The sequence below is a fragment of the Triturus cristatus genome, chromosome 4_2 (assembly GCF_964204655.1).
Source record: "Triturus cristatus chromosome 4_2, aTriCri1.1, whole genome shotgun sequence".
Classification (NCBI taxonomy): domain Eukaryota; kingdom Metazoa; phylum Chordata; class Amphibia; order Caudata; family Salamandridae; genus Triturus; species Triturus cristatus.
Window position 1 is genome coordinate 120,136,689 of NC_140586.1, and position 18,290 is coordinate 120,154,978.

The following is an 18,290-nucleotide window of genomic DNA, read 5'->3' on the forward strand; positions in this document are numbered from 1 at the left end:
TTCGAGTAGGGCACGTGCGAGCTGGTGTTTTTGTTCTGGTGGTGTCAGTGGTGTGTTCAAGGTGGGGCTGGTGTGTATGCTGTGACAGATGATGTGGCAGTAGGTGCAGGTGAAATACAAACAGATAATTAGTGGACTGCATTGCCAGTCCTCGTCTGCGGATAGAAGGACTCTCTTGCAAACTAGGAGTCCAATCGAAGAGGTACATACTCTGGTTACGTCATGGTTAAACCATGGCTATCCATTTATTATAAATGGTAGAAGCTAGCTGATAATGGTTTAATAATAGCACTAACTAGGGGCAGGGGAGTTGAAGACAGTGGATTTATGTTCTGTACACAGAAACACCTAACACCATTTAACATCCAACACACTGTCCAGGTTGTAGGCCACACTACCTCCATCCCGGAAGCATAGTGTGTGTTGCCACAGTTTTTTCAAAAAACCCACAAGGGAAACTCTACTATTCCAACTCAAGAGTTATCTTGGGTGCAAAGCACTGCTCCAGGTCATGCAGCCATTATGCATTGCAGCCATGCATGCGGTGTGGAGCCATCGGCACATGGTCCACAAACTTCAAGTGAAATTCCAGACTTCAGGAATCTGAATGTAAGCGGCCCCCACTGGTTTATATATCTTCTTTCAATGGATCCACTCAGATGGAACAGCACCTCATGAGAGCAAACACATAAGGCACTATAAAGCTACAGTCACAATAAAATAGAAGTGAGGCTTTGCAATGTGAAAACTGCAGTGCTACTTTGAGCAGGGAGTGCATTAAAAATATTTATCAGCTGGCACCAAGAATGAAACATTCAACAAACTTAGAAAAAAACAATTTTTGTTAAACAAAATCTTTAAGTGCATTAAAGCAGCAGCTTCTAAGTGTTCATTTAACCACTACAAATATTTCAAAAACAAGTGGTTTGCACGCACAAATTCCCTTTTCAGATCCTGGCTATTCTTCAGACCAGTCGTAATTAATCAGCTATAAATAATTTTTCAGCTTAGTGATCCAGTCTATATTGGTAACGCCATTAAGCATACCCCAACTCCAATCCAAATAGAAGCATAAAAAGAGAAGAAGTGGCAAAGGTGCAAAGTTCATGGTTGTGGAGAACAGACATCAAAGCTCAGGCTTTCGTGTTGCATGCATTGTGGGTTCATTGGCAAATTTCTGTCTGTGGTAAATCAGAAACTAAAGTGGGAGTCTGTGAACCTTTCAGCAGTAAATCTGGATATTTAAAGTTTAAAGAGAAATAAACTGGTTCAGAATCTCATTACCCCGGCACAAGAGATATCCTAACCGGCACATACAAGTCATTCAAGTTGTCGGTGCCAGTCAAACCATACTAGTCCAGGACTAGGCTCCTCAGGAGCCACCAATCTTAGATTCCCTACGTAATAGAAGAGCTTCAAAAAATGATCACACATTGTTCTTTCTGGATTTTACTGGGTTACAAATGTTTGCGGGCAACGGTCACTGGTCAGCCATGTTCCCAAATGCAGTGCAGCAAGGCCCAAGTTAGGTGGGCGTGCAAATAATCCCTTTTTTCTTGCATCCAACATGAACACCCATTCCTCACCTGCAGAGACGGCACCAGAGTACACTCTGGAGGGTATACCTTATTTGGTGTTTCTCCTAATGGCAACCACGTTTATCTAGTCAAAAGCAGTTAAGTTGAATACAGGAAAAATTAGTTGGCAAATAATCTATCAAGTAATTACCGCTAATTATGCCATAATTGTGCCATACCAAGAAGGTGAGAGAGATGACCAAAGACAGAACCAGAAGTGGAAAATGAGGGGATGCGAGGCGTCTCTATTAACAGCAACTCAGATTACATGACATGGAGCAAGGCAGACCAAGGAGGACAGAGGGAAGGAAAGAGGAACCAGTGGGGGATTCTTGGTGAAAAACAATCAACGAAGGGCAAAGGAAGTAAAAAAAAACAAATAAAAGATCCAAAACAAATAATCTATGAACCAGAAACAATGCAAAAACATTGCCTAAATATCATCAGGAATGTAACGAAATAGATGACAAAGTGAAGGTGACGAGGAAGCTGCTGAAGCTCCCTTCTGACACCTACCTTTATCTTAGTGAAGAACTGACGGAAGCAGGCCCGTGGGTCCACCTTCAGGCTCTTGGCCAGTTCCAGGATGAACTGCATAACGATGGTCTGGTGGGCCACCTGTTCCATTAGTGCGCGCTTCTAGAAACGGCAAAGAGGGAACATAATTGTAAAAGGGGTGCAGGGAAGCAAACAAAGTCAAGAGTTAGAAAAAAAACAACAAAAAAAAACTACTGGCAGAAGAACATGCTCTTCCTTTAAGCTGCCAGTGTTGCAGGAAAGTCTATCCAGAACACACCTCAGGTTATGAGGCAGATGTTTACCTTAGTACATAGGTTTGTCAAAGTAATTTACATAGGTTTGTCAAAGTAATTTACACAACATCTCAGCGTTTGGTGAGGTTATGAAATAAACAAGTCCAAGACAGCAGTATCCTAGCGACTGTTTACCAGCATTTTTCAACAAACACTTTTCACACCAGTTCGGCTGACCTTACCTCCTCCACTTCCAGATCAATGCACCAGATCACCAGGTAGTTTGCTGTCTCTTCACACACAAGGTGGGGGTTATCAGAGAGATACTTCTGGCTGTCCTCCCAGCGGCGTAGCATTCCTGCACAACAGGTTGGTGTGAAATCATAGGTTTGTGAAGGGAGGAGAAATGAAGCAAATACACAAGTTTTTTATTAGCTTATAATTCTTTGGTGGACCACCACCACCCTACCAGATACCTCAGTCAGACCTCTCAATTTCCACAACTCAATTTAGCAAGTGAGTAAAAACAAAACAATATTAACTACCTGTGTTTACCTGAAAATGTGCAATAAGAACCTTTAATTTGGAAAACGTAGTTTGCATGACAATGTAAAAAAAGAAAAATAAGAAAATACGAGGACAGGCAGGCTGACCACATGCTCCAACAGCATGTGTGCACTACAATTCACAGGTTTGAATCATAAAATGTCTCACTCAAGTCAGTAAATCTCACAATTTAAAACATTTGTTTTCTCTTTATTACAAGCTGCACAGAATCAGCTGCCAGTCAAGTACCAGAAACTATAACATTACCGGGGCCGACAACAACCTTCTCCATAAACTTAAAGTGGTGAAAAAGGATGTTGGCTGTCTGTCACAAGACACTGTAATTGTGTAGAGTGTGCTTCATGCGCGCAATTGTTCACCACTGGCTGGTTTTATTAACTCATTTGCTGACTTACCTTTTGTCCAAGGGCTTTCCCAACCAACCTGTCCATTTCTAAGTTTTCTGTTTATTTGTGTGCTTCCCCATCCCCCACACTCTGTGCTTCCCCAATGTTCTCTCACTTCTCCTTTTCTCCCCCACCACCATCTTTCACAGTCACCCTTTCTCCCTACGTGTCGCCTAGTCAGCTTCCCACTGGTAGACTTTAGTCTCATTTGCCTGCTGCTTAATCAATGGCTTGCCTTGTCTTTTAAGGTACTGCTAATGCATGTGTTTTTAAGCTGTCTCCTTAGTGGGTTTCTCTTCCTCACTCTGCGCTCCACTATGCTCTCCACGCACGCCCCCTTTTTGCTACCACTTTCCCCTTGAACAGAGCTTTGTTACTGCTGCCTCATTGCATTGCTTCCAGGCCGAATACACATTAAAAAAAACTTTAATGTTTAAAAAAAAAAAAAAGTTTTACTTCTTGAGCCAGCTGAGATCCGTAAAGTAAAAGAGAAAAACTGCCTCCACCATAGACTTTTTAAAAATGCTTTTTTAGCTATGCTGCACAGCATCATTAAAGACCACTGACAAAGCTCATAGGTCCCAAAGACAAAGTATATTGGCTTTGCCAATGCTTGCCTGCTGAGCAGTCTGAGAAACTGACATGTTTATCAGCGTAGCAGAGCTAAGCAATGGCATTTTACCACCTATCTTTTGAAGTTTTACTTCTGAGTAAAAAATTTAATTCACAATGCTGGTGAACTTCTGACTAGCTCTTAGTCACGATTCTGATCAGGGTATAGGCACAGAGTACGCAACATCACAGATGACATCTTTCAGATCATGGATTGGGTGAAGCAGTTATTAATGATATTGGACATTTCAGCGGCTGTTGAGAGATGATCCTGATCTTCTCCTCAACACCCCATCTATAAATTCTGGTAGACAGAACTGTACGGAAATGGTTCAAATCTAGACAGATGCTACCAAAATGTAAAATAACAGCCACGCTTCAGGCCCGATTATGATCTTGGTGGACAGGATTACTCAGTCACAAACGTGACGGATACACCGTCCACCAAATTACAATTCCATTATCTCCTATAGAACTTGTAATACGGCGGACAGGATATCCGTCACATCTGTGACGGAGGTACCCCATCTGCCAAGATGCTAATCAGGCCCTTAGTGTCCCACAAGGACCAGTATCCTATAATCTATACGTGGAATCACTAGATTTGCTCTACAATTCTTGGCCTCTCTTAAGAGTAATCCCCTACCTCACATTCTACTTCTTCACTTCTGTCCATACTCATCACATTTCCTTTGCTTCTATTACCTTTTAGTCTGCTTGCCTTCAAACGATAATACTCCTTTCCACAACCGACACTTTCACCTTCCTCTCATTTTTCTGGCATTGTATTTTTATCTGTATATCACATTTTCTCCCCTTAATACACTGCATCCTCCTAGCAAATCTAAATCTCAGCTTATTTCTGCCTTTACCTCCAGCACCACTTCCTCCTACACCCAGCTCCACTTTCAATAAGCTTCTCTTCGGTCCAGAAATCTGTTGCCTTTCAAAGATTCCCTCCACACACTCACTCTCTTCCTCCCTCAAACCCCGACCCCGCTAACTCTTGCTTCAGCGGTCTCCCCTTGCACTATTCCTCGCCCTGTAATGCCATTACTGGAGGTTGCTTAATTCAGTTACCCCAATCTAACACATCTTTCCTCCCAATCAACTTTGACTACAAACCACACTTATGTTCAGATACTACTCACTTGTTCTCCTGTGTCCTCAATAAAAACAAAATATTTGAACAATTTGCATAAACATCCACACTTTGATTTCAGACCCTAATCCATTTTGCCCTTTTACCACAGAAACCTAGCTAAGTGGTGATACAGCACAATCCTACATAAAGATATCCTGGAAGGCTACACAATTATTTTAAGGAATTGCATAGTGAAAAAGACTATAGGAGACATCACTATGGTCCTTAAAACATCTCCATTTAAAAAGTGCATAAGGTCATGGTGTCCCAGAATGCATAACTTTGCTTGTCAAGTACTCTTCTATCCCTTCCCTCTTATTGCCATTCCTAATCATCTATAGATCTCCATTTTATAATCCCACCCTTTTCCTTCATTTTGCCTTCAAAATCATCTACCAAAAAGAAGAATTGTCAGCTTAGGAGATTTTAAGGCTTGGCTAGCCTAACTCAATGGTCCTCCATCAATTATGTTTTTCAACCTGGAATCACCGATTCTTGTACCCACACCTCGGGGCATACTCTTGACACAATAACTTCCTCTTATAACCTCATCTCGTTACCAATCAGGTTATAATGTAGTTTGTCCGCCTCATTTGTTCTCCTCCGACTAAGTCACAATTCGTGAAACAATGTTAAACCTCAGAAAAACTACACTTTCCCCATCTTACCCACTCAACTCACCTATTCTTACTAAATGATCTTAGGAATGGAAACTGCATATGGCAAACAAACCAAATAACACAAACAGCACTTGGGAATTTATGAAGCTTATTTCAGATGGGTGCAAGAGACTAAAAAATTCATGGTGCATCTCAAAAGCTACTTAAACCACTTCGGAACTTCACAAGACAACTGCCAAATCCTGAATCCAGAATGTTCAACCTCCGAAATCACTCACTAGAACTATGCTTCTCTTCAGGTGTCACCACGTAATCCATACCCATAAAATCTGGAATAATATCGTTGAGAAAACCAAGGAGGTCTTACAACTTCATTTAAACATTATCTTAACTACTTGACCAAATAAAACAAAACGAAAGCAGAGGCTTCTCTTCTTTTATCGTCTATCTGCAGATGAATTTGTCAAATTTTCAAAAGCATTTGGCTTATCAAGATCGCCAGTGGACGGTCAAGGCTTCCTCAGTAACAGCTCAGCATCCAATTGAACCACAACCATCATCAAACACTCATTGGAATATGATACAAAAGGTAAAGACCAGAAGGTCCCTTCTAAATATTGCCCAACCTGCCGTGATCTTCTCTTAGGCAAAAGGATCGAAAAAACGATCTATGAACCATGTAATCTCAAAAGCAGTCCTGGAACCAACTGCAAGTCTGATTACTATACAACGCCGTCAGGGGTATGAAGAGCTATAGAAATGTTAAAAAACAACTTTCAAATGAGGTATGGCTACACAAATATCAAAAAGGAATTTGGCATTGATTAAGTCAAAAACTACCCATCAAAGATTAAACACCTGATCTGAACCTAAAGAAAAGACATATTAGTAGTTGGAATCTAAGAACAGCAGCACAAACTTATGGTAGTCTAACATACAGAACACTGGTCTATCCTTTACGAAATAGCAGTCCATATATATCTCAATGCTTTCCAGTGGACAAGATCAACCTTGACTCGTTTTAATGCTATGAGGAATGGGGCTAACTATCAGTTAAAACAATAAGGGAATTCAACACTTGTGATGATCTTAAACAAAACATTCAAGCACTTATTAAGTCTTGCATAACTATGGGAGAAACTTACTCACCGACTCCCTCGCTATTTGGAAAGTACCTGTAAAAACTTTTCACACAACTGACGGGATGATCAAGACCATGAAGAAATTTCAATATGCTAAGCCCCTACAAGTCAAACAAATGGCACGCTCTAAAAGTGATATGCACTTCCCTCGCGTGCGTCATCTTTAAAGCTTGAAACCTCAACATACCCCCTTACATAAAAATGGCATGCTATCTCGGGGGGGGGGCATATGAGAGACGAGCAGCCCACTCAGACCTCACTGCCGAAAATGGACCACAGCTATAGAAATAAGACAGGGCCCAACTTTCACATCTTTCAAAACCCGCCTAAAAATAAATTTATTGTTGCATCACTTTATAAATCATGGATCTGAACAACGGACTCCCTTTATACACAGATTAGTAATGAAGACTGTTCCACATGGCTTCATCCTTGTTGCATATCACTCCACTTCTTGGGACTACCCTGTGTTAGACTGCACTCTCCTTCCACACCCTGCTCACTTCCACTTTAACTCAGTCTACAATTTTCTCCTTTAGTGATAATGCCCCCAGCTTTTTAGGTCTCGTCTGAGCCAGCGCATGCGTTGCAAGACATTTAGTAAGTGGGCTTTTAAAAGTGCTACCACACGCTTTTGCTGGCTTAGCGCTTGCGGTTACATGCACACGCGCAGCCGCCAGCTTTCAGCGCCCGAGGCGCCATCTGGAGCGCGATCACTTACACCACTGCTGTGCGCACACCACTCGCGTGCTTTTTTAAAATGTTTATTTCCCGTGCTTTCTCCGCCCTCTTTATCGTGCCATGTGAAATAACAGAGCAAGATAGGTTTGTGAAGTAATAATGTGAACTCGTGCTGTGCTTTAACCACGTCACTTATGTGCATACCCTTCTTGAAATGCACAGGAATCCACTGACACCGTAGTCGTGAATATTATATTACAGTAAGCCGCCAGCTTTTAGCGCCCGAGGCGACATCTGGTGCGCGATCACTTTCACTTTTGCCGCTGCTGCGAGCGCACCACTCGTGTGCTTCGTTCGACTTTGTTCCCAGGCATGTCTCGTAAGTCCGCGACTGACGCATTGCACGCCCCCAGTCCGAGAGCTCGTTCGCCAGGGCTTCCCAGCAGGATCGGGTTACTGCGCCCATGGAAAACATTCCCCATGCTGACAGCCGAACATCACTTTCTACTCCTCGGCACTCTTGAAGAGCCTCGGAGGCAGATTGAAGCTGATACTAACCCCCACCCCACCTCTCCTCCTCCCCCACAGAACGCCCAAAACAGATCGAAAATGAGCAGCTCTTAACGTGCTCTCCGATCCTGTCTTGCTTTTTACATGTCGGTTGATGCCTCGATCGTGATGCTTGTAGACAACCCTTTAATTCACAATAAAGTAATCGGCCCCAATCAAAGGGCAAAGGTTTGGTAGGAGTTTTGAGTCTTCTGCGTCCTCAGTTTCATTTCTGAATCCACTGCATTGCCTTACTGGCTATTTTTTTTATAGTCACTGCTGCTCGCCAAGCTTTGATGTAACCGGGATGACTCACGAGACAGGAATTGTTTTGATTGTAATCCCACTAGTTTGTTTTGGTTGGGTGCGGACTGGGCAATAAATTCAAATATTTTTATTCTCGCCTGCTTCGTATTGCTGTTTAAACAGAAAGCAAACAAGAGGTACTGTTTCCCAAGTGGAATCCTGTGCAAACATCTCCCTCCGTACTACAGATAGGTCATCAAGAAAGCTAATGCTTCAATTAAAATATAGCCCGCCCTCGCAGAAGATAAATCTGAAACCGCGTCCTCCGTGTACGCGTGTGCCCCGCTTCCCGGCTTCTGCCGCTGCTCGTGCTACAGATCTCTTGGTAGTCTCTTTCCCAACATGGCTGCTAAACTCTGCATGGTACAGCCTGCCTCTCTCCAACCCATGCATCCCTCCCCTTACACAGCCTTTGGTTTCCAAACACGCCTCTACTGGTGCTTGCTTTGGGACCGAGCTTACTGATATTAGACACGCTACATATACCATTACAGCCTGCACACCAAAGGAAACATTTCGGTGCCTCGAAGTCATATACGCTACATCCCGGACAGTTGTTAATTTAAAGCATTTGTGTTTACCGATATATCTAATAAACTGCAAGGGTGCTCATGAGCATGTCTCAGAACCGCAATTATTAAAATATATGCCTTTTAAAACTGCAATTTATTTAGTGTTCTTCCTAAAATAAGTAAATGCAAATAACTAGTATAATGCACTTCCTCCCGTTTTACATCCTTCTGGAAATGTAACTTTATATTTTGCTTTTTAAATGTTTCCCGTTAGTTCTGCAGCAAAGTATCAGGCGGGAGCGTTGTTTGGAGTGGACAGATTGGGCGTTTGCTCCTCCCTGGCAGCTTTTTGCGTTTCTGCCCTCACCACTACCCATTTTTCTGTTGCTTTTCATTTCCCCTTCCCCCTTGCTGCACCTGCGTGTTGCTTCCTTCTCTTCCTCTGTCACCCTCCTCTGCTCTTCTGTTGCTTTTTGTCCTCCCAACAGTTCTCCGTTGCTCTGCCACCCCTACTCTCCATTAGTTTTCGTCCACCACTCCCTAGCTCTTCACTGTTGCTTCTCAGTCTCTTCCCACTGATTATTTTTCTTCTTAATAATTTATTATATTTTTTCTATATAATTTACATGTATCTCTCGCAAAATATCTCTCTCACTCTGGTCGGTTGACATGCTAGCTGTCTATTTGGGAGTAGGAGGTAGCGGATACTCAACAGTTACTATGTAAACAAGCATTGGCATAGCCAATATGTCTCACTTTTGGGACCTTATAAGTGTTTAGACATGCAACAGTTGATGTTGGTACACCAAGGATATTGTGCTGCATAACTAAATACTTATAAGGTCCCAAAAGCGAGACCTATTGGCTATGCCAATGCTTGTTGTACTATGTCTTCCGAACAAGGTTTTTACACTGATTATTTCTTTGGAAACTTTTTATCTACAATCATTCGTAACCACCCCAACATTCCCCCGAGATAAGGCCCATGCTATAGAAAATGAAAAGTACATAAATACAAATAGTTTTCGCAAAAGTGTGTTTAGGGCAAATGTAAGTGAACTTAAAACTAAGCACAGTTTTTAAGAAAGAACAAGATGAGGAGGAATGGGTCAGCCTACTGCTTAAGCTGCATAATTTTGGCATGCTTAAACAAGAATGATTTGAGGACCCATGAGAAAAGATTGTAATAGAAAGGGGATTATTCCGATTACTTTATGTTACTGAGGATGCAACACATTTTCATTTTACAGCCGAATGTAATTGGATACGTTCGTCCACTGTGCAGTTGAAATGAATAAGCCTAGAACTCCCATTTACAGCAGACCGTTGTATAAAAAACCCACAAAGCCCACTGTGATTGCGGTGCTTCAGTGAAGTATTCGGTGGTGTTAAAGCTGGTATATGGGTGAAAAAAAACACACTTTTTCCTAATTCTGCTGATCTTTCGGCATCTATCAAGAGAATATTGTATAGCCAAGAACAGGAACAGACTTGCCACTTCAGGTCTTGTTACACACCACAGACAAAACAAAATGTGAAGTGCGCGAGAATCATGATCCCAGAAAGAAAAGTTTAAAAACAAAACTCCAAAAAACCAACAGCCCAACTCACCGAAATGTTTTAGCTGCTTTTGATACTTCTCCACAAAGGTCTTGTGTTTTTGTTCTTTTTCTTCTTCCGTCTCTTCATGGACTTCTGGCTTCTTGTTAATTACGCTCTAATTTAGAGAAAAGGGCATCTACATAAAAATGTGGACTAAACAATTGTCAGGCTAATGCAATTGAGGTCTTGAGACACCGCTGCCTTTTCCAGTTACCTTTACTTCCCCAGCAAGATGGGCAAGACAATTATCAACCTTGGGGAACCTTCTAACTGGAGAAAGATTTGCAGCAAAAAGAACACTCAAACCAAGGCACTTCAGTAAGTTGATGCTATGTAAAGAAGTTCACAAATGACTGCAAGAGAAAAATTGGATTACGAAACCTATAACTGTATCACAGTGTTTACGTACAGTGCAACACTGACACTTTATAAAGGCCCTTTGCTCCAAATGGATGAAAACTGGTGATGGGACGACAAACAAAGTGTTCCTTTGGGGGATTATGTTGTGCAACCCTAGAAACAACCTCTATCTTTGCAGTCATACTCCCAAGTAACTGCAGATTGATATGGAGAGATAATGGAGTAATTTTTTTTAATGGTTGGCTGGACAGCACAGTGGTCACTAGAGAATTATGAGAGTCATTAGGAGTGGGGTTATAGCTCCCCCCACATGTTGGGAGCCAGGAGTACATGTTTTGATTGGACAGAAGTGGTGTGCTTCCACAAAAAAGTGATTGCCCTCCAGACAGCTGTGGTCATTTTGTTTATTTATCCAGCTGCCGGAGTTTGAACTTTCAGGCGCATACACAAGGCAATGTAATGCTATTAAAATGCCTTGGATAACTAGAGAATTTAGATGTTTTTTTCTGGCAGCAGCAAAGATGGGAGGATGGCATTCGTTAACCTTCATGGATTTTTAGGTCTGGCATGACAGTGAAACTGCCACCAGACCTTTTAACCTACAGCAATATTATTCCACGGTTCTTTGCTTTCACACAAATACATTTCCATTCCCATGCTATCTATTAGTAACGCTTCAACTTACCATACAACGTTCCTTTACAGCCAGACTTCTTGCCATTGCCAATGCTCGTTAAAGAAAAAAAACCTACACAGAGGGCGTACAAGGACTTTACAGTATGCTTGATGCAGTTCATAACCTATCAGGCATTGCAGGGAGTTAAACAGAAGCTTCTCTGAAACGCAGGGAGCTTTGAGCTGCCCCAGAAGGTTTCACAAAGATCAATCATCATGTGGCATACGTACTTTGCTGAAGCCATCCTTGCTCAGTGTGTCCACGTTCCAGGGCATGGTCTTCTCCTTTTTCCGCAGCTCAGTGGCCTTTTTCTCCCAGTTTCGTTCATCCTTCTTCAGCTGCTGCAGCTCGGGCTGCAGCTTCTGGATTTCACTCTTTGCGTTGTCCGTGCCTTGCAGCTCTAGCTCATTGATCTTCTTTTGACAATCTGCGAGCTTCTTCTTACATTCTGCCCAGCTCTTTTCATTTTCTTCCTTCTCCTTCTGGAACTGCTCCATGCGCTCTACGCGGGCCTAAAGAGGGGGATTCAAAGAAACAAGCGGTTTCATTTCAAACATGTGGCTGAAGTCACATTTAAACAAAATAAATACTAATGTCTTGTCTTCACTTACTGGACCTCAAAAGCACAGTCCAGTTTGTCAACTCAGCTCTAATTTTCTTGCTATTCAAAAGGTTTAAAGGTGAAATTACTTCGGAGCCAGAAGGCCCCAAAACCTGGTCATAGCTACACTTTAGGCCCATCTTATCCAGCCCAACCAACTACATAACTGGGCTAAACAAGGATGACGTATTACGCTTGATGGACTGTAGAACTGCGAGCCGTCAATCAACTGCAGAGGAAGCTGTAATCTGCTCTTCTAAAGGCTACCTCATGTGTCTTTCCACATGAAAGTGAGGCAAGATAAAGATGGTTCTAATTTTTTGGGCAGCCCCTAAAACTGTATTAATACTTGTATGCAGCAATGGCAGAACAATCTATCACCCCTTCTCTATACGTCACTCATCCGGAGTCCAGTCGGATTCTCTCTCATTTCTGATCAAACAAGAACCTCCAACTTGAAATTTGTAAATTAACATTTGTTTTTTCTTCTCTTTGTAGTTCGATAGAAAGAACAGGCCACAAGGGACCATGCAAAAGGATTCAATTAAAAGAATGAATCATTAAGTATATTTAAGAAAAAAAAAAACCTAAAAAATTCATCTGCCCCTCCCCTGCTTATGGCAAGGGATATAAAAAAAAGAAGTTGGTAAAACAAAATATTTGTGTAAATTGCAATACAGACCCATCAAAGATCACAAAAATGAGCAGAAGAACAAAATGACATTAGATGTGTTCCCAAAAAGTAGGATGTGTGTTTAGATGTGTGCGTGTAGGACAATATTAATACATATGGATATTGACATTTAAATTGTAGTGGATGTGTATACCCTGCTTTGTGACCAACGTTAAAAAACAGACCTTGCAAAGGAATTAATTATAACGCAGAAATTCCCCAAAAAGATAACAGAGTCAATAAAAAGGGCGGCATGAGATGAAACATGGTGCCTCCATTTATATAACTAAGCAGCCGTGACTTAATATAGGACAAGATAAAGTGGGTGGGAAGTGAAATGAAGTTTGTCAATGGCATATGGAAAGGGTAGGTGTCTTTGGGAAAGGCGGAGAGGTGTAAGGAACATAGTTTCGAAAAACACACTCATTCAATACTAAGTTGACATTCAGAGGTAAAAAAAAAATGCAAGCCACTTGACTCCCCAAGACAACATGGTCTTAAACAGAGTTTGATGGAGGGGGTGGGGGTCTCATGTGGGGACTGATTCTGCAGGCACCTTAGCAACTCTCACAACTGGTGCTCCATTTGCTGCGATTTCAGAAGATCCTATCATTCATAGATCTGTGTGTGGCCATGCTGAGTTCCCAGCTGCTGCTCTTCCATAGCTAAAGTCTGGGAGCATAGAGTCTCCTTCACTTGGAACCTTATCAGACTGGTCAAATCAACCCAAACTTGTTTTCCCTTTGGTTTTTAATTGCGCCTTCCTACCCTTCTTCCCACTAAGAGTCTGATATTTGTGTTAATTCTTCTATATCATCCTCTGTAGATTTAAGCTAAAATTATTAAATCAAGAGAGCTCTGAGGCTTCTTGACAACAGAGGTTAGAACATTAAGTCAAATATCTTGGGCTCTGGGAGTAAGACAGACGAATTGCCTATGCAGAATTCTGGACGGTTCTATAAGAAAGTAAGGTAGCCAACATAGCCTCTCTCCAGTTAATCACTCCACTCACCGCCAACTTCACAGATTGAAACCGGAGATGCCCTCAAGTGGCAGACATCCCCATGTGTCTTTCTTGGCCATGGGCTTTAACTTTTCCTCTCATCACCCATGGAGATAGTATCTCCATGGGTGATGAGAGGAAAAAGTATCTTGTCACTTCTCATGGGAATTCCTTCTTCCCATACCAACTGCCCATGGATTTTAGCAAAGGACTTAATTTTCCCAAATAATTTCTATTACTCTGGCTAACCCGGCTCATGATACTTCTATTTTTCCCTAGCACAGAACAATTCCTTGATGCATCCATCCATTCTTCTATACAAATTTCATTAGTACAGAATTCTTCCAAAAGAGCAAGGTTATTAAGGCTACAAACAACCTCACTCTTTCCATCTCATTAAATCTTGATTCAACAAGGGCAAATGGGACATGCAGCCAGCTTGCCTATTTATCTTACCTGACTGGCACATGTTCAATCACAAAGTAATAATTTTGTTGGTACACACTAACATTGGCTAGGTAAACTGCCAACAAGGGATTCAAAAATAGACATTTTAACAATAAAGTCAGTTGGGGGTGTCCTTGAGTTATACCTTTCCAGGCAGGTCTGCAAGCCTGCTTTTACCCGAATTGTAAGTGTATTTTTCGGCCCGGCTGAGGTGGAGGAGGGGCCGGCAGGCTGACAACATGCTCAAGAAGTGCCAGACACCTCCCGGGACGGGCCTGTCTTAGCCCAGCATAGGCTGGGTCATCCCTCCTGGTCTCTAGCCTCCGCGCTCTATGCCACTTGGAGGCAGACTCTTACTCAAGGTACTGTGTATTTAAATTACTCTCTTCCCTTGGTGTGTTGGTGTTCTTTTTGCTGAGGTTTTGTTTGCATCAAAAGGAAGGTAGCTTATGGGGTTCTTGCTGCCCCCCCTCTCCCTGCACTCACGCACTACCATTGACCGTTTCCTGACGTGGGTAGTGGACTTAGCATCCTGTGAAATTAAACTGGCAGAGCGTCAAGTCTCGCTTACCTCCAAGGAATTTGATTCACCCCCCCCCCCACCGGCAGACCCCCCCCCCCCCATCTCCTGGGACTTCCGGCCTTCTTCTCATTGAGGTCTTGAGCCTCTCTCTTTAGGGGCACTTCCAGCTTTGCCATTAAAATCACCTGTGGGGGAGACTGTTAATGTGTGCGCTCCTGATAATGGGCCTACTTGCAGCAAATTGCTGGCTGGGGAGGGTGGCGAAGTTCCAGAGAATTCATGTAGCAATATAGTTTCTTTTGCGGCGCTAGATATTGGGCCAACCACTAAATGCAGGAAAAAAAACCTAAATCCTATTATCAGCTGAACCCAAGGTCAAACCTGCAATCAGTAGGAGGGCTGGTGCAGAGACTCTGCTTGCTCCACCTGCCAAGTCTTGGGATAGTAGGAGCAAACTCTTAAGTGAACTGTTAGACACCAAATTACGCTCAGTCTATGACCGTCTTGACTCTATTGAAACAAAACTGGTAAAGCTGGACAATATCAGGGCCCGTTTGCCCTCAGAAATCTCAGCGCACTATAGTTGCCGAGTCTGACTTTTCACCCAATACTGCACCACCAACCACATCATGCCAGGCCTTTAACCAAATGGATGGGGTCGACGTCAGTCAGCCATTCCCAGACTATGATTAGTGGATCAGCTGTGCCACAGAGTGATTAGGGTCAAGTCCTTCTTGTTAAGTGGGTTGAAAGCAGATATCTCAGTTCGGAACCTCTACCTGTGATAGACCTTCCTCCAGCATCATGAACAAAGTCTTACATTGGCTGAATATAAATGTGTGTGGCCATTGCGATTTCCCTAAAGAGATTCTTCTTGCTAGACGGGTGGGGGGCATTGGTGGGCTGGCCAAGCAATACAAGACATGTTATAGTTCTAAATTTCCGAAATCCTCTGGTTGTGAACGAAATTCTGAGACTAGCCATGGCTGGAATAGTCCAAATGAGTGGCCAAGAGTATTCCCAGACGTGGGTTCCTTGCTCGCTGTGCCACTCACTGGATTAAAGCTAGTCTGGCTAAGGAAGGGTGATACACCGAAACCAGTCCCAGGAGGCTTGTCTCCAGTCCAGGGAAAAACTGGCCTGGCAGCTCGGACTGGACTGCTCCCATGAGGGGCAGGAGCAAGGCTGATTTGCACATGGCTGGGTCCAAGTTAGGGCGGCATAGTGAGCAAAAGAGCAATGGATAAAACCTAGATCTCTTGACGGGGGGGGGGTGGGAGGGGGGGGGGGGGGGGGGAGTGGTTGAAACGTTTCAGCTCTCCGTCCATCATCTTGTTGGGTTTGCTATGTTTCCCATTAGGGCAATACTCCACTGCAGACATAGGAATATGTCTATGTGACAAGCAGTCAAGCCAGTCCCTATAGCACTTTGTTTTCTTTTAATTACTACCCGTCATCCACAAAGAGAGATTCTTATTGCCATTGTTACGTAGGTACACATTTTTCAAGTGTAAAGCTGTATTATTCTTTTTACAGCAACTTAAAGATCACAACACTTGCCACCTTTTTGCTTCTTTTTTGAAGTGCATATGAGCCCAAAGGAGGAGCATGCTCTTCTAAATGTAGTCATAGCGAGTACATCTACACTTTGTTCTAAGCTTTCCATTAAGTCGCTAAAATTTGGCTAATGCACTTTGTACCCTTCAAGCTGAAGTTTTTAATGTACTTTATTGCAGATGGCTTTTGAATGTTTAACATACTTTTTAACGTTGCATATTTGTTCATGTTTTATTGTGTGCATCTTTTATGATTGACTTTTGGAATATTGAATAAAGATTAATAATGATGATACCGATGAGTGACAATCGTACGTGAATTACAATTAAGGCTCCCGGTTTTCAGTTTTTACGGATTTTTACAGATAATTACAGACTGAAAACTCAGGGTTTCCGGTCTGTATTTATTTTTTAAAAGCGGAAAAATGCAGAAAAGTGAGCTTCTTGTGGTTGGCTCTCAATGCCATTTTTCATGATTTCTAGAAAAACAGCTGAGTAGATAGGCAGCATGGAAAGTTAAAAATAGGTTGTATTATAATGCTCATATTTACCTGAAGGTGTAGTGTTTTGATACATTTGGCTGCTTAACGTGCTAAAACACAACAAGCAGCAAAGAATGAGTGCATGCTTATAAGTTAAATAAATGTAGAAATACACCATTTTATGACTCCATTAATTTGCAAAACACAAAATAAATATGGATAAATACCAATAAGATGGGGAAAAAATAAATATGGATAAATACAGACGGAAATGTAAAAAAAAAAAAAAAAAAAAAAAAATACCAAAACCGGGAGCCCTAATTAGAATGACTTTCAAATTTAAAATAAATAATGTACGAGGTAAATCAACGGCATCCCAAACTAAGTTTAATGTTAAAATTTCTTTTTTGAATAATTCTCTTATTGGCAGTTTACCTTACCACTAGTTTGATACCCATGCCCACAAGGGAATATTGGGTTGCCTGTTTATACCTACTAACATGGCAGTGATCTTCCTACCACCATCAGAAGGAAAATATCTACAAGGGCTTCGGGTCCTCCTCAGTACAAATTTGGTTCCCCAAATTAGCATGTGGAATTGTTCTGCTCCACAACCAAAATCTAGGAGTTCCCTCTATATTCGACAATGTTGGGTTTCCTTAAAACTAAAGGTTTCGGACATGAAGCATGAACAGTATTATCCCCAAGTAAAGCAAACACCTTTATAAGCATCCTCCCCCACACAAATGTAAAACTCTCCTTTAGTAGTGACATCAAGTGTTCAATTTTCAAAGAATAGTCTGACAAATGTTGTGTAACACTCTGGGAGGCCAAGGTTGCTATGGATGGGGGTTCCAGTGCTTACCGGGACTGCTAGAACACATCTTGATTCCATCCTTGGAGATGGAGTGTCCCAAATAATACAGGCTGTATAACCTGAAGCAATAAACATACGTAGAGGGTAAAACCGAATAACCCTGGCAACCTGGATATACATACAATAAGTAAGACAGTAGCTCACTCAGGAGAAGTGTTTCTCTGCCTCAGCTTCTATGGCAAAACAACCACTATTAATTTAAGCTGAAATCATAAGTATATCCACTGTTGGTTTATAATGATATCTGTCAGATTTAATCATTAATGTAACAATGTCAAAATCAATTCGGAAAACCCAAAGAGTAATAGGTGCTCCAAAGGACGGCACAGTAAAAGTGATATGACATGAAATGCAAAAGTGCGCTGGTGTGTCATTAAAATAAAAGAATTCTATGTTTTTGATGAAGCAACAAACTTAGTATGATTTCTGGTGAAGCCGATTAGAACACCGTGGTCCTAGATCCAACTGTAATTTTGAGTCTCTTCATTATGGTTACAGAGGCTATTTCACATTGTGGTGTTAGTGTAATTTTTTTGGCATTGCGCCTGGTCCGCTGAGCATCTATCCCATGAAGGCATTATGCTTTGGGCTTGCATATGTTATGAATAAAAGCGAAGCGTGTGAGATGTATTTGTTTGCATG

General features: G+C 42.0%; 1 protein-coding gene across 1 annotated transcript in view; it reads right to left on the reverse strand.

The window, feature by feature from the left end:
- The window catches only part of CDC37 (cell division cycle 37, HSP90 cochaperone), a 129,913-nt gene that overhangs the window by 57,738 nt on the left and 53,885 nt on the right, over nucleotides 1-18,290 (reverse strand). The window contains exons 2-5 of the mRNA XM_085600755.1: nucleotides 11,717-11,998; nucleotides 10,460-10,565; nucleotides 2,572-2,687; nucleotides 2,094-2,216 (exon numbers count right to left, since the gene is read on the reverse strand). Of these exons, the coding sequence (XP_085456881.1) occupies nucleotides 2,094-2,216; nucleotides 2,572-2,687; nucleotides 10,460-10,565; nucleotides 11,717-11,998 (627 nt within the window). The remainder of the gene's footprint in view (nucleotides 1-2,093; nucleotides 2,217-2,571; nucleotides 2,688-10,459; nucleotides 10,566-11,716; nucleotides 11,999-18,290) is intronic.